The following is an 18122-nucleotide window of genomic DNA, read 5'->3' on the forward strand; positions in this document are numbered from 1 at the left end:
ACTTCCATCTCTTACATAGAACTTAGATGTGGTTAGCTGCCTTTCTCATTAGACGTTGCTTTAAAAAAAAAAAAAAATTACTACTAATAGCCTGTTGTGCATATTGAGGTACTTTTGCTCTTCAAACTTCATTAAGTTCTTGTAAGCTCCAATTAGGTAAAAGAACAGCTAATTAGAACAGCCTGTTTTCAACAGACTTAGAACTTGGCAAGGAAGATGATTTCAAGACCTTCTGCCTAACTACCCACCTCTTTTCCCTTGAATCCAAGCCTAAGTATTTGAGACTAGACAGTAAATTCATTCTCATTTAAGTAAATCAAACTAGTCCTGTTGTGATTCACCTTTATTCCATGAAGCCTCTAGGAAGTTATTTATTTTGGAAATATCCTCTACAGCTAGAGAAAATCTAGAGCAGACAGGAACATGGCTTACATTCATTAAGATTTAAACTGGACCAAAACTATTACAAGTGAAAAGGGTAAGGGGAAAAAAATTCAAAACACTGATATGACTTTAGATACTTCATTTGACTGAATTTCCAAACATTTTTTAAACTAATTTCAGCAGTGAACAATTATCACTAACTTTAATAATAGAAAATACTAATGCAGATCATCACAGGTACTTAACAAATGCTTGGTGAAGAAACAAAAAAAGACCTTCATTTATACATGGCAATATGACTGGGGCCTAGACAGCATGGAAATATGTTTTAGAAAAATATTAAACTATAAAAGAAATCAACATGAGCTAAAGTTGTCCACTAAACAAAAATACTTTTTCTTTTTTTTTTTTTTTGAGACGGAGTTTCGTTCTCGTTGCCCAGGCTGGAGTGAAATGGCGCGATCTTGGCTCCCTGCAACCTCCGCCTTCTGAGTTCAAGCGATTCTTCTGCCTCAGCCTTCCCGAGCAGCTGGGATTACAAGCACCTGCCACTGTGCCCGGCTAATTTTGTATTGTTAGTAGAGATGGGGTTTCTCCATGTTGGTCAGGCTGGTCTCGAACTCCTGACTTCAGGGGGTCCGCCTGCCTCGGCCTCCCAAAGTGTTAGCATTACAGGCGTGAGCCACCGCGTCCAGCAACCAAATTATATATTTCAAATAAAAGGAAGTTGAAGTCTATGTTGTATTATGATTGTTAGTTATATCCCATAGACATATTTTGGTGTATATAGAGATGGAGATTATTGTGCTTAAAATTAAAGTTGTAGGCTTTCAAGCAAAGTTCAATTACTGTTAAAAAACAAAACAAAACAAAAAACAGCCATTGTTTTGGACTATGTATTGATAGTCCCAATTGCCTTCTTCATATATTCATTCTGTAACACTTACAAATATGCACATTACCTAATCTGGAGCCATAATAGAGATCAGTGTGAAATTATTGAAGCTAATTTGCTAAAACTTTGAAGTTTGCAAAGACTCGCTTTTCCAAATATAATCCCAACACTTTCATTCAATGTAGCCTAATATACCTTCATGAGTAGAATAGAGATGGTCTGGGTATACAATCCCAGTTTATCTTAGACTGCAGATGGTAGGGAGTTTCTGTTTCTGCAGTTAAAATAAAATGTTTGGCAATTATAAATTACAGCTGTGCTGTACTTTCCAATTAAAATTATTTGTTTGCCCTCTCAAAATATGTATATGTCCATTGAAGAAGTTACAACCAGATAATGTGAACGTCTTTTTTCAGATGTTGCCACTGAAAACAATCAGGATGCCAGCAGCCTATATTTCATGCATGTCCCATGTTATGCTAGGTACCACAATACATGAAGAATTAAAATCCAAACCAAAACAAAATGAACAAGAAAAAGCACTGCCCAACCATTCACAGAATTCAGTCTAGAGGGGGAGACGTAAGTCAAATAATTAAAAGACATGAGACGAATAATAAACAAGGTAAGAGCCAAATGTGATGGAAGTCCAGAGAACAGAGGAACTTATCTGCATTGGAGATTCCAAGAAGGCTCACAGAGAAGCTGACCCATGAACTGGGGCTTAAATAGAGACAGCAGTGGGATTTGAAGAGACGCATTCCCTGATCAAAGAATTGCTTATGCAAATGTCCAAAGTGAAGAGGAAATATGGCATATTTGGGTAGTCTGGGTGCATAAAGGGGCCAGTCTGAGGTCAGGCTACAAAAGAGGTCTGGAATTCCATGGAGACTTCGAGACTACACTGTAATCAAAGAATGGAAATCTGAAATAACCAGAGCTGATTCCTGGAAACTATTATGGTGGCAGAAAAGGTTTTTTCTTACATTAAAGAGAAAAAAGAAAAGTAAGGATGGTAGGGTCTTCTGAATGATTAAAAGCAATAAAAATGATGTGTAAATTTATCAACAAATAATAAATAACTACAGAATAAAATACATTATCATTCAAACAAGTACTGTGCAAAGTTACACTTTTTTTTTGAGGGACCAGATGACAATGTAATTTGGATACCAGTAGGTAGGCATTATTTACTTTTATCCTTCACAAGCATGTGGCCATGATTTACGATAACAGCATGGGCCCAGCGGGCCAAATCTATTCTAGGAATTAATTATGACACTACTTAAGATTGACACATCTTCAAACTAACTCTCCAAAATAATTTTTAATGCAATCAATGTACTCTTAAACAACATGTATCAAAAACATAGCCATAAATATGTCATTTTGTATAAGGAGAAACAGTAGACTCTCTAAAACACTTTAAAGTGTAATTAAAACCCCAAATTGGTCCTTTACTTTAAATTACTCCAAAAGCAAATTTCAATGACTCACTATAAAATTTTAATTTTATTCACCAGTGATATGTATTTACCTGAGAGAAACTGCATGTGGCCCATATATCTCTCTCACTGCTGACAAATCAGATTCTAGTTGTGGGTGCTTGTGCAGTTCCCCATCATAGTTCACCTGATGAAAAGGGATAATTTAAAAGTGTCTCAGAGGTGAAGGGAATCAAAAACTGAAGCAACCTTTTGAGATAGGTCTCTCTGTGTGTTTTGCCATGGGCATTTTTAGCTTCATTAAAGTAATATATTCACTAATATCCTTAAGTTCACATATGAATAGAATAATTGATTATGGTTGGAACTTTAGTTTATATTAATACAAAGAAAAAGCAAATGTAAAAACCTAGTGAAGTGTCTGGCAGATAATCTAAAAAACTTCTAGAATGAACATCAAGACTGAAGAAAATCATTTACTTCCCCTCTGTAAGAATTAGTAAACAAAAATCAAACAGGAATGATTTTGCATAATGTTAAAACGTTATATTGGTAAATGAATCATTTTGTTGGGAAAACTATCTCATTGCTAGAAAGACATTCCTGGAGAGACGAAAGCCCGTTTTATTATATCATCTCTCTGTAGCCTTGCACATGCTTGATTGACAAATTACTAATTTTTCATTCTGAATAAATAAATTTACTTGCATTCTTTTACATAATTTTAGCTTTAATGTCCTTCTTTAACATATTACCTTCCCATTATACTATCCAACTTATAAAGCACATTTGCTCAAGGAGTTTATAGAAATAGAACCACATATTATATAGCCACACCCTAAAATCAATTGCTCAGTTTTAAAGTTTAGCATTATCCTGTAAACTTCTGAGGAGTTCTTCTATATATGTGGCTAGGCTATTCTCATATATTTAAATATGATGATTCTTCATAACAATTTTTCAACACCAAGAATTCAATGGCAATGAATACAAAAACCAAATGATGAAGATGCTCAGTAATTTCGGCCCATCAAATTTAATAAAAGTTAAGCAGCTTCTATTTAAAACTAACAATATACACTTTTATTACAAGTGTCATTATCTCAAAATAGTGACTGAACACAACATGCTTAAGAAATTCAAGTCAAAAGCATAATACAATGCTATCTGCAAAATCTCTGTAATGAATTAAGATGACTTCAATGTAAATAAATGATTACAATTAAAAGGACTGCAAGGGAACCTTAATTTCTAAAAATAGGTAGAAAATGTGCAAAGATAAATTATATAGATTTTCTAGTTAGTTACAGAACCCTGAACAACACACAGGTACCTTAACTCTCAGGCACAGATTATCACTAGGACAACATGGCTATTAGAATTCTAAGATTAGGTATTTGTAAGACCAGGTTTCCTTACCTGCCCTCCATAATAAAATTCTTCGGAATCATTGTCACCTTCAGAATCTTCCTCCACTGTACTATTCTGTCTTGACTCCTTAAAATAATAAAGTAAGAAAACAATTTAATGGTCAAATTATTTAATCTTTCTAAAATAGCAAGAGGCTATAATAGGCAGGTCTTAAGCATATATTATGGATTTTATATATAAAACATTCTTGGTGCAGTATAACCCCAAAACAAAAGGTAGTGGGAGACAAATGGCTTTGTGAGTGTACTCAGCAGCACATCTGCTTTGAAAGTTCTCTTTCACTGATTTTATAGGAAATACACAATTCAGTATTTGATGTATATTAAAAACTTATGTATAATCAATTATACCTTCAGTTTTGCTCTGATAAAACATTTGGCAAGCTTATACTAATTCAATTTTATTAAAAAGCTCCTCAACATTATTTGTCCCAGGCTGTTCTCACTTCTTCTGCCAACTCTAAACAATGGTATGAAAAAAAAGAAACTTTAAATGCAATAATATAAAATCAAATTATGAAAATAAATATGAAACATATTATGAGAACTTTTGATATACAGAAATTATTTGTTTCAGAATTCAGATTTCAAGAGGGTATTTAATTTAATATACTTCAACTTGAAGTTTGAATTTCTAATTAACTGAACCACATCTGCCATGTGTCTGAAGCACAAACAATGAAAATTCATGGGGGTATTCCTATCACTGGCCCTATTAACACACGAGAAATGTAGGTATTTGGACGCAGGAATCCATTCATCCAGTGCTTTGTAACCATCCCTAAACTTCTAGACTTAATTTCAAGTTCTTAAGGAAAACAAACAAACAAAAAAATGTGCAAAAGGAAATTAGGGTTGTATAAAATTCTAACCATTTTTGGTTTCAGCAATCCTTTTGTTCAACCAATAATTCTCAATGTGGATAAAGAAGGGAACAATGAATGGTGCAACACTAACTAGAAGAGGAGAGTTGGATCAAATGCATAATTTTGAAAGCAAAGAATTGCTGGTCCCATTGCACTCATTTTGTTTGTTTAATATCCTGATATTTATTTATAGATTCAAGTAAAGTCTTTGGAAACAGAAAGAAAAGATGAGCTTGTGTTTTTAAATACTGACAGAAAATAAGACTATGTACACCCTCAGTGTCACTTTGGCTAAAGAAATCATCTTTTAAAATTTTAAGGATCCCATCAAAATCATGTATAGCCATGTGTACCTATAAATCAGTTACATAAGTGCTCCTCAGTTAATTACACTGTTTGATGAAAGAATACAGAATAAGTTAAGCTTTATATACATTTTATTTAGAGTTAAACCAGACATTTCTTTCTATGATTTTAAAGGGAACTTTCTTCTCAAAGTTAATTTTAGGCCACTTCCTACCATACCAAACACCCCTGAGCCATTAGCTTGAGTTTCATTCACCATATACCATTTTAGTCTCACTAATGATGCTATTAACTACACATACCCAGTAAATTTTAAATGTATCTATATTGTTTCTAGAAAATAAAAAATATAATTTACATACCTCCCCATTTTCCTTTTGTAATTTGGATTTTATAGATAAGCAACAGTTAATGTCTTTCGTTTTTCTTAATTCTGAAAGAAAGTTATAATTAAAAAATATATTATGGTATTTAGTATGCTATTCACCAAGCATTCATGAGTTTTAGTACAAAACCACCCTTTAGGTGATTCCATCTCCTTCGAAAATGAATTAAGGGATATTTCGAAATCATGTCATGTTGAGGAGTTACACAATATGCAAGCTTTTCTGATTTTTCACTGTGCAGAAAGATGTGATTAAACTAAACAACTGCTTTACAAATTCTTTCAGCTCTCACTCTATAATTCATGGTATCTTCATTGCTGTAAGTGTGCTTTTAAAATATTTAGTCTGTCACTATGTAAGAAAATACTTTTACAACAGCAATGTCAGCATATACGTTTAAACAGAACTTTTTTACAACTATTTTAAATTTATGCATTTACAAAATTGTTAAAAAATATACTTTAGATAGAAAATTTTCATGGAGACTGGATTTATAGATACAGAAGATAAATATCTGTTTATCTTGGCTAAATGAAACAAACAAACAAAAAGGATAATGCAATTTAAAAAATTAACCTAGAATAAAAAATAATATTACTATTACCTGTTGCTATTCTATGAAAAATTACTGGTATTGGCTCTGTAGTAACTAGCACATCTTCATCATTCTCTGAACTTGACACATATGTATTATCTGCAAAAAAAACAAAAAAAAAAGGATAATTAAAGGCATAAGTTTAAAAAATACATCCTTTATAAAAATAATAGCTAATTTATATATACATCACTTTAGTTCCAACTCTCATAAACCACACACTACTGTTCTGATTAAACTAAAAAAATATGATAAAGTAAATTGCAGATTTATGTGTGAAGTAATTGTAAATAGTCTCTTTAAAGACGTTTGTATCTCCTGGTGAAATACAGATTTTGAAGAGACTATCCAGGTGCATCTCTAATATCCCTTATAGCAATGAATCATTTGGATGCAACTCGGTACCTTAACTCACTGGACAGGGTCCTTCCCAATATTAGCGTCTACTATAGGGAGCAGGGTTAGTGAGTAGAGAGAGAAAACTAAAGAAAAGCACTTGCTGCAATTAAAAAAAAAAAAAAATCATTAGTGGGCCGGACACGGTGGCTCACGCCTGTAGTTCCAGCTCTTTGGGAGGCCTAGGCAGGCGGGTCACTCGAGGTCAGGAGTTTGAGACCAGCCTGGCCAACATGGTGAAACTCCCCATCTCTAAAATAAAAAATAAAATAAAGAAAGATTCATTATCAAATCATTCAAAAATTTGAGCTGAAGACTTTGTTGTAAATCATACCTTCCATATTGCTCTAATACATATTTTTAAATTGATAGTCTCACAATTATCATTCTTCCGTGAATTAAATTATCTACATGTATTATACAAGTTGAGTGCACAGAACACTAAATCAGTCCATGGAGTCCTTAAATTTATTATTCACTATTTGTTTCCTCTTAAAAAAAATAACATTTTTATGAGTTTAGCACTCTTTCTCTGATGAATACAGGTCTCCAAGTGTATGGTAATACAATTTCTAGGTATTTATTTTTCTTTGCTCATTGATGATTGCAAGGCATCTCTCAGAAGAGCTTTTTAACACATACTTTATCAATTCATTAATAATGGTCCTATAATGCACCCATCAATGACCTACTAAATAGTATAAAGTAGCACGAACACATAATAGAAGCATGGATCAATTTCTGCTAGGAAAAATTAGTTGTTCTTATGACACAGTGAATGCACATTAAAAGATATTTTTGAGCCTAGTTTTCATAATATTGTGTCAGTACAGTGAGAACACAATTTTTAATTAATACATCTCTAAGTCATTATTTCCAAAGAAACACCTGTAGCATTCTTAGACCCCAAGTAATGAGTGAATGATAGTGATCTGTATGTACAGATTAGCTGCAAAAGATTGCCAACAGACCTAAGGCTTTAACAGTCAGGGAGCTAAGCAGGAGTGGATGTGAATTAGATTTGAGACAAAAGACGTTTGCCTCATTATTTTGATTAGTGCAATCACAAATTTTGCTTTATTTAGTTTTCCAATATTTTCATGGAGGATATGAGGTTTTCATGCTTATTGAGTGGGACCACAGATTAAGAAACAGGTTTAATATAAACTTAATTATCTCATTAGTTGAGACTTTGATCACTTATCTAGAGTCGCTTCTGTCGGGAACCTCATACTTTCAGTATCAAAAATGCCTATTAGAGTCAAATTTTTTTATTATGTCTTAAACCCTCACTCAGAGTCTCACTGATTTGAAGTCGGTTGCTACTTAATATAAAACCTAATTATCTGTTTTCCCTGTGCACAATGGATTCCCTGGAGCTAACATTTAGGAGAGAAAGAGTATTAGAAGGGAGCATTAGAACAACAGAAACAAAAGCTGGCCACCAATTAGAAGATCCAGAAGAATCCGCAAGGTGGATAGCATCATGCAATTTCACAGTATCATGGAATGACGAAGATTTTACTAAAACACCAAGAGGCAAGTTAATTAAGACATTATGTTTAAGAAAACAGGGGAGTGAATAACTAAATAGAAAGGATTTTCTATCAAAATGGCTTTACGTAAAGTGTCAACACTGGAAGACAGTGAGATTTGATTCAAGAGAATATAATTTGGTGACTGTATGTTGCATAGGCTTGACAGCATTATGCCTTCAAACATATCATTTTCTAAGAGATTCTGTATGGTTTGTATTTTGATTAGTGTTTAGGCATTAGAAGAAATGTAATTTCTTATTTTGGCTTAATTTACCCCAAATAAAAATGTTTCCAGGTTTCATGATATTATTTATTAAATTGCCATTATTACATAATAGGCCAGATCAGATCACAGAGACAGACCCAATTTATGATCAGAAACGTAGGACAGGAAAGAAAGCACATCAAATCTAGAAGCTGGTTCAATTATTTGAAAGAATTCACTTCGCTCTGAGCAAAGCACTCTAGTCCTGGGCTTTTCCTTTTTGGAAGATTTTTGATTACTGATTTGATCTCTTTACTGATCACTGGCCTGCTATTATTTTATGATTCAGTCTTGATAGGTTGCATGTCTCTAGGAATTTATCTATTTCTTCTACTTTACCCAGTTTAGCAATCCTTTTAAGATCCAGAGGAAATGGAACCAGTATCTTGAAGCGATATCTCCACCACCATGTTCACTGTGGCATTATTCACAACAGCTAAGAAGTGGAAACAACTTAAGTGTTCATCAATGGACGGTTGCATAAAGAAACTGTGGTACACATATACAACAGAATATTACATTCAGCAACTAAAAAAGAATGAAATCCTGCCATCTGCAACAACATGGATGAACACAGAGGACGTTACATAAGCCAAATGAAATAAGCCAGACACAGAAAGATAAATACTGCATGATTTCGCTTCTACGTGGAATCTAAAAAAGTTGAACTAGTATAAGCAGAGAGTAAGAACAATAGTGACCAGGGGTTGGGGGACACAGGGAGATATTAGCTAAAGGGTACGAACTTTCAGTTAAAGCTATAAAATCAACAAGTTCTGGGACCTAATGTATAACATGGGTAGTGATGGATATGTTAATTAACTTGATTGTAGTAATCACTACATATGTATACATACATCAAATCATCATATTGTATACCTTGAATATATTCAATCTTTGACAATTAAATATTTTAAGATTTAGAAAAATCTAGACACTACTGCCAACTAGCTGTTGATCTCCTTTAGCCTAAGTCACAGTTATAGCTATAGAATGAGAAGTTTGCACATGATCTTTGATGATCATCCCATCTGTATGAATCCATTCTATTGGCTTTTTGTTGTTGCTTAATTCCTTCTAAATCTTCCTCAAATTATTTGGACATTTGTAAAAACAACATATTTGTTTACAGGAGAAAGTGGAGTGTAAAAAGTGTTAAAGAAAGGACTTAAAGTAATAAAATGAGTAAGTGACAGAATAAGAATGTTTTTAAACTCAAATTCCTTCACTGGAATTCTCCATCTTGACTTCTAAGCTCCCCTCCTTTTTTTTTTTCTGAAAACCTCTGGGGACAGATTTTTAATGTGTATGTTTTATAGTGTTTAGTATTTCTTAAACTGTTGCTTTTATTCTGCTTCAAATACAGCATCATTTAAGTCAAGTTATTCCACCCCTCACTGCTATATAACTTAAGATAAATAATTATAACTCTAAAAAATAATTATATTGATTTCATGTACATTCTCAATATTTTTGCTGAATTTTCTCTATAATTTCACCTCATTCTCTACCACAGTCAATTATTATCCCTATTTTAAATACTAGAAAACTAAGGCTCAGAAAAATTAAATACTTTGCTCAAATTACTTATTAATTACCTATACACTAGTAAGTGATAAAACTTGAATCTGCCTGAATCCAAAAATCAATGTTTTGTCACTATACCATGTGCTTTTCTAAATATGGAAAGTATTGTCACTAAAAAGTTGCAATATCTTATAAAATATAAATGCTTATTAGGTATAAAAACAATTACATTTTCGGGGCTGTAATTTGATATAGACTGTATAGGATTCTAATTTTCACTGAAGAGGTTTATTCACAAGCTATACCTAATGCTCAAGTATATCATGTAGGTCAAGACTCTTTGGACTCACAGGTAGTAGAGGATCCAGAAAGTACCCCTTCATTCCTCTACTAGGGATAAGAGAGTCCACTCCCAACAGTAGGTAAGCCTTCCTAATTAAAAGTGGAAAGAGAAAATTAAAGAGTTCTGCCATTATAGCAGAGCCAACCTGTGACTTGTAATACACACAGCTATTGTGTAATCCATTCTCTTACATTAAAAAATAAAAACTGTCTTCAGTATAAAATACACAAAGAAGTACAAGTAAATCAGAAGGCTGCTCTATTTCTTCACTTAATTATGAACAGTCAACATATCATTTAGTATTTCACTTATATACATGCTATTATATATGCTGACTCAATAAAGACCCTCTAAATTTTCATTTCACTAAAACTATGAAATAAATTTCAATAGATGGCACAAGTTAATTAATAGATCACAATCATAAAAGGACAAATCTGTTCCTAGGGACATAAGCTAGAATGATGTAATCTTGACTTTGGAGGATAATACTGATACATTTTCATAGAGCAAAGAAAATTTCCTATGTTCAAACTTAGATGATTAGTTAATTACTGATCCAAATAATCCAGGAGAAGGTGGGGGGACCTAAGCTATATTATTAGAAGGAATTAATAAATGTTGTATCAAGATTACTGCATTTAGAAGTTGGATGCAACATTAAAAAGAGCTATTTGTTTGAAATATTCTTTTAAATGGACAAACTATTTGGAAGACAAACCAACGGAGGGAAGAACAAGAACAAATTTAAACAATAAAAATGGGCCAGGAGAAATAACCAGAGACATGGAAGATTTTTACAATTACGGACCAAATACTATACTTTTGCTAAAAAATTTGGACATTTCACCAACATAGAAACTTTCAAGAAGAAGACGTATTTTAAAATGACTAAGAAATAGGAAAACAGAAGAGATAATAATCACGGCAGAAAAATAAGACAACTGCCCCAGAACCATCCCTAAAAAGCTCAGACAGATTTGTCTGCAAGTTCTAGCAAATGCTCAAAGAGTTGTTTAATTCCTTCAGCAACTTAAGGTCTTTAATGTTAAAGTATATGACAAAACACATAATTCTCATAGATCAACATTGAGTTATTTGCTAATATAATTTGTTACTTTATTGTTTAAAGGAAAAAGTAGATATACCACCTCAACAGATGCCAAACAGTAGTTTGATAAAGACTTAATATTCATTTAAAAAAAAAAAAACTTGGTAAATGAGAAAAAGAGTAATTTCCTTTCTGAAAACAACTGGAAGCATGCTCACTAATTTTGAGAAAAGATACAAAGCTGCCAACTTTCATATCTATTATTAAAAATTATTCCAGTGCCAACAAGAACAGGTATAAATGTTGGAAAGGAAGAACAAACATAGAAGTTATAAAACAAGATGTCTACCTAAAAAGTCAAGCATATTAACCAACAACTCTTAGTACAAATAAATGTAGATTAAAATTTAATAATGGGGAAAACATTATCATATTAACGTTCACTGTGAAGAAAGCTCCATAAAAATACTAACACTACTTCCCCAGAGGCAACGGGAATCAGAACTGAATTACAGACTTGATTTTTATCTACAAACTACATGTTTTGGGAAAATGTTATTTAATACTTACCATCTCTCAGTACACTTCTCTAAGTATGAATTTATACTGTAAACTGCCCTGTTTTGCCTTTCATACAGACTGGCATTGAGAATCAAATGAAATTATGTATGTGCAAATACTTGGAATACTGTCCACTGGACAGTGGATTTTGATATACTGGTTACGTCAACCAATTGAAAATTCTGCCCCAGTATTTAAACCAGAATGCACTAATCTTCGTCTTCTGTAATTGTATTTTATTGCAGCATAACAACCTACTTTCACCAAACAGATTAAATATATATACTTACACTCCTTCCTTTTGGAAATGAAGTTATATTGAAAATTCATTGCAAACTTGCTCCAATTAGACAATTCAGTAAACAGAGCACAAATGATAATCAATACTTTTTTTTAGAATTTCAATGTTTGTATATTGGCATTTCCAGGTGGGGCTCCCTTAAAGTGAGAAAAAGCCCAAGTAATACCTCTTGACCACAAGAGGGAGCTAAACACTTGGTCCACTTGGTTTACTAAAGGCATCTTCTACCATACATATTCTGTGCTACAGATTAATTCACTTAGTGTCTTCAACTTGGGCTTTAATTTGTACTATTATTTCTATTACCTTGACTTAAAGTCCTGTACCTCTCATGGCTGACATCTCTATGATCTGCCTCAGATGAAAAGCACATTAATTTTTATATTTACAATAAATAATGGGGCTTCTATTTTCATAACATACTCGGCAAACATATCATCAAAAACATGCTATACTATCAGACAGGGCTGATTGCCTAACCATCTACAAAAAGCATTTTTCTTATAAATACTTCTTGTATTGGTTCTTCCAGTAAAATTTCTTTAGAACACTTTTTGTATTGCTATTAAAAATAGGCATAGCCTTAATGAATAACCTCATTGTATAACTGTACAACAGTTTTATAGAATACTATGCTTAAAACATTTGGAGAGCATAGCAAAATAATTGCAAGGAAGTTGGTGACTTAAGAAAGTATTTTCAAATGTAACAATCTTATAAAATGATTAAATGCTTAATGCAAACTGCCGCAGAAAATACTTAAATGCTAAACAAGTAAGTTTTACATTATCTCCATACCAAACTACGAACTAATCACTATTTTTTAATACTAAAAAGAAAAAATAGATACACACACACACACTCACTTAGAAAACTGACTGGAAAATAAGTGTTACCTATTATTTTTACATTCTGAAAGGCCAAATGATGTTCGAAACTAACAATTAGACCATTGAGAGAATATTTATTTTAATTGTAATGATGTAAATGTACAGCCTGGAACCATCATAGGAATCTTTAAAGAACTTTTCATTGGGAAATTATTTTGATTCTGCACTGTGTCTCAGAGTAAGACTTCGCAGGCAGTCGGCAGAATTCTTCTATAGCTTTAAGGCTTCCTCTACCAATGTTTCATCCCTTGATACGTTTATATGTGTTTTACATATCCAGAAGAAAAAAATATTCAAAGGAACCCTGATATGAATATCTGTAATAAAACGAGAAAACCATACCTGGGTAATCTTCAGATACATGTACTGCGTAGGATACACTGTTAAAACAAGAAAAAAAGGTTCAAGTTACTGCTAAGGTAGACAGGCTTTTATAAAAGACAGACCAATCCGATATTACCCATTCAGTTATACAGATATAAGTATAAAACCACTTTTACATCCAACATAAGAAACTTACATGTTTTTTTAAATACACTTTCCATTAGTCTAAATGAATCTTAGTCTAACCGTTTTGAAATATCTTTCTCCCTACAAGGCTTTATCTTTAGATAGGTCTTTTATTTCAGCAAGGTCTATTTTTCCTATTATACGATCATTTATTTTCTTTGCTCAGATTTCATCAAATCATCTTTTCTTACCAAAAAAGTATTTCTCTTATTTAGTATAGCACCTGAGAATTTAAACATTTATAATATTGTTTCCCCAAAATATGAAGTACTTTGGATAATCTTGGTTTTTTTCTAAAAGAATTAACAAAATATAATGGAAGTATAAGTAATATTATCAGTCTTTCATCATGCACGCACACACACATATATATAAACTTTATTCTGTTTTCATAAGGATTGAGTTGTTTCAAAACAATTTTTAAATTATATTTTAACAATTGCACAACTCCCTTCTCAGTAACCCTCTGCCTCTATGTCCTTATCTCATATGACATGAAAATTCAACATATTTATCTGTTCATTTTCTATCTCTGTCAACTAGATAGCAAGCCCCATGCGGTTAAGATCTACGTCTATTTATATTTGTAGTGTCATCATTTATTTTGGTGCATGACACACAGCACATGTTTAACATCAGCTATCTGACTGCATCAGTGAAGCTGCCACCTGCCACAGAAAGGTCAAATTTTAGTTTGCTTTCAGCCAAATTATCCTCCTGTTATGACAAAAAAAGAAAAAACAAAACAAAACTATTTCTCTTTAAAGGAACATACAGAAGACAGAATCTACTCAAAGCATCATTCACAGTGTGAATCCAATATGATCAGAAATCACTTAATATATGTACAAACAGAAAAATGTAACCTATTTTCAAGAGAAAAGAAGGTCCAAGTGTTGGGATTAGCCCACCATAATGTTAAAACAGTTATCATAAGTATACTTAAGGATGTAAAGGAAAAACCAACCTGAAGAATACAGAAACAAACAAAAACAGACTATCAGGGACTTATGGAGCACTAGCAAAAGAGCAAACATTTGTATATTAGAGTTTTTGAAGGCTGAAGAAAGAAAGAATAATGCAGAAAATATCAAGAAGAGCTGAAAATTTTCCAACTTGAGTGAAATACAAAGATGTGTTGAATAAAGAAGCTCAGAAAATCTGAAATAGGAAAGCACAAAGCAAATTACAGCCAGGTACAAGTAGTCAAACTGCTGAAAACCAAATGTAAGGAAACATTCTGAAAGAAGTCAGAGAAAAATAAAATGACACATTACACACGAGGAAACAGTGATAAGAACCAACGTTGACTTTTGGGGAGGTGAAGAGACAACCGTCCAGCCAGAATTCTCCATTCAGTCCACACATTATACATACGTATGCACCAAAAATAAAGGCAAAATAAAGCAACTTTCAGATAAAATAAAATTGTGAAAATTGGTCCCCAGTAGACCTGCAGTATAAGAAGTCATAAACAAAGCTCTTCTGGATGAATAATACCAGACGGAAAGTCAAAAGAATCAAAAGCACCGAAAACTGTAAATATAAAACACGATTTTTTAAATGTTTTAAAAATATATTTGACTGTTAAAAAGTAAAATTATAGCACTTCACATACATATGATTATAGCATTGTAACAGGGATGGGTAGGATGGTCTTAGACAGTTGCAAGGTCCTTGCATATCATGTAAAATGAAGTTGCAAAATCCTTACATACGATGTAAAATGATATATTACCCCTAAATAATAGCTATCAGAAAAGTTAAGGGAATATCCCTATAGCAAGTACACATGAACACACACACACACACAAACTCCTTAAAAAGCTAATCGATAAATTACACAATAATTCTAAAAATCATTTTGGAAGATTTAATCCAAAAGAAAGCAGGAAAGGAGGAATAAAAAACAGAAGGCACAAAATAGAAAACAAAAAGTAAATACAGCCCGAATCTAATCATATCAATAACTGCATTGAATGTTAATGGAATAAGACACACTGAATAAAAGGAAAAGATTACCAGAATGGATAAAAAAGCAAGGTCTATGCTATCTTTAAGAGATCCATATTAAATATAAAGACACATACAGATTTAAAGCAAAGAATGGAAAAGATACTCCACGCAAACAATAAGCATCAGAAGACTGAGGACTGAAGATATAGAGATCATTCATAATGATAAAAGTGTCAGTTTGTTAGGAAGAAGGCACACCAATCATAAATGTGTATGCACCTAATAACAAAACTTCATAATATATGAAGCAAAACCTGATATAAATACAGGAAAAATGAACAACTCAACAATCATAATTTGAGTAATTAACAGAACCAAACCAAAAAGAAAAAAAAAAAAGACACAGAATATGTGAAACTGATTTTCATAGAACACTATAACTACAGAATATCAAGACAGACCGTATACTGAGCTATAACACAAATCTCAATAAATTTGAATGGATGGATGAACGTTGAGTCAACACAGCTTATACCCTGGGTTCCCTGGCTCATCTTGTCCTTATGACAGTTGAATCTTAAGTCCTTGAATAGAGTTCCCAACTCCACCAGTCAAATCCCTGGCATGCTGCTCAGTCCTTGGAAAGAGATTAGGCAGAGATAAAAAAACAACAACAACAACAACAACAACAAAAAACACTGAATAAGTAGATGAGTAGAAAAGAAGTATGATTAGTAATGAGACCAAGTTTGATACATTTTTCTTTCATAAAGCAAATTTGTTCAATTAAAAAAATTTTTTTTTAGAGACGAGGCCTTGCTCTGTTGCCCAAGCTGGATCATAGCTCACTGTAACCTCAAACTCCTGGGCTCAAGCAACTGTCCCCTGAAGCCTCCTGGGTAGATTGGACTACAGATTTGCACCACCACATCCAGTTAATTTATTTTATTTTTGGTAGAGACAGGGGTCTCGCTATATTGCCCAGGCTGGTCTCAAACACCTGGCCTCAAGTGATCTTCCTGCCTCAGCCTTTCAAAGCACCGGAATTAAAACCATTAATCCCAGTATTAACTCAAGGACCACTTTACGGTACCTGGTGTGAGCCAAACATCGTGTTAATGCCAAATAAGATTTAAATAGAAAAATATATATATATCAGAGGCAATACCTTTGGATGATTAATTTAGAGGGAACCAGAGAATATGATACATAATAAATACGACAGACAAAGGAACCTGAACATTTTAAAGCACAGTACTATTTTTTTTTTTTTTTACTTTTTATATAATATAGACTCACATAAATTTGAAAAGACTGTACAAAGGTCTCATGTATATTACCCAGTTTCCTTCATTGCTTACATGTTATGTACCTACAGTAAATATCAAATCCTGGAAATTGACATTAGTGCAAAGTTTGAGTATATAGTTCTACGTTATTTTATCACATGTGCATCACATACCCATTACAGCAAACAAAATACAGAGCTATTTCATCACATAAAAATTTCCCTTGTGCCACCTTTTTTAGAGACATATCCATCTCCCTTCACCTAAGCATCCTTAAGCCCAACAGCCACTAACCAGTTCCCTAGCTCTAAATGTTTTATCATTTCAAGAATGATACACAAATGGAATCAGACAGTATGAGGCATAATAGTATTTCCAGGCAGAATTAGTATTTTGAACAAGGTACTCTGATAGCTAATATTTAGGATAGATTGAAGAAAAGAGAGATCAGACTAAGAAGCTATCATAGTAGTAAAATATGAGCAAATATCAGTGAAAAGGTATGTATTGGGAACAAGAATGCAGGAACAAATGGCAGATGTTGGACCCCAGCCAATAGAGCAGCTTTGGAAATCATGGTCCTGAATCAACATGCCAAACATTAGAAGATAAAATATCCATGACAACGGTGCCGCAAACAAGCTGGGGGAAATGTACACTATGACCCCATATGAATTCATTTTCCCGTGATCGGTTCCCTTATACTGTCGAATGGTACTACATAGAAATAAAACTGATGATCAAGGCACCCTTCTGATCTGGCAGTGCTATGTGACAGAAGCTTGGCAATGCCATGCCAGAGATGATACTCAGTACTAAGCTGAATTAATTCCCAACAGCCTACCATCTCAACCAACCGCAAGGGGCTTCATTTTTCATCTAAATCAATGTCTGAATCCAAAATGAGGCCTTAATTCATTCCTTTGTCTACCTCCAGTTAGAGGGCCTGTTGTAGTTCAAGACAGAAAAATAGGAGTCCAATGCAGCTTTGAGGCTTACTAGCTGGGAGGCATAAGAAAAGTTAGTTAAACACCCACAGACTCAATCTCTATTTAGTAAAATGGAAGAATCCATACCTACCTTAACAGCCTGCTGTGATGATTTAATGGCTTAACAGGTGCAAGGACCCCAGGACAATGCCAGACACATAGCAGCAGGTGCCGAATAATTTTAGTCAGCTTCCAGTAC

At 33.1% G+C, this 18122-nt stretch overlaps 1 protein-coding gene across 4 annotated transcripts in view; it reads right to left on the reverse strand.

Annotated features, from left to right (window-relative positions):
* Positions 1–18122, reverse strand: part of PARP8 (poly(ADP-ribose) polymerase family member 8) — a 187726-nt gene that overhangs the window by 84958 nt on the left and 84646 nt on the right. For all 4 annotated transcript variants that reach the window (XM_007972040.3, XM_007972032.3, XM_007972048.3 and 1 more), the window contains 5 exons: positions 13522–13559; positions 6317–6406; positions 5689–5759; positions 4144–4221; positions 2817–2911 (listed from right to left, as the gene is read on the reverse strand). In XM_007972040.3, the coding sequence (XP_007970231.1) occupies positions 2817–2911; positions 4144–4221; positions 5689–5759; positions 6317–6406; positions 13522–13559 (372 nt within the window). The remainder of the gene's footprint in view (positions 1–2816; positions 2912–4143; positions 4222–5688; positions 5760–6316; positions 6407–13521; positions 13560–18122) is intronic.

This window comes from Chlorocebus sabaeus, chromosome 4, assembly GCF_047675955.1.
Source record: "Chlorocebus sabaeus isolate Y175 chromosome 4, mChlSab1.0.hap1, whole genome shotgun sequence".
NCBI lineage: Eukaryota > Metazoa > Chordata > Mammalia > Primates > Cercopithecidae > Chlorocebus > Chlorocebus sabaeus.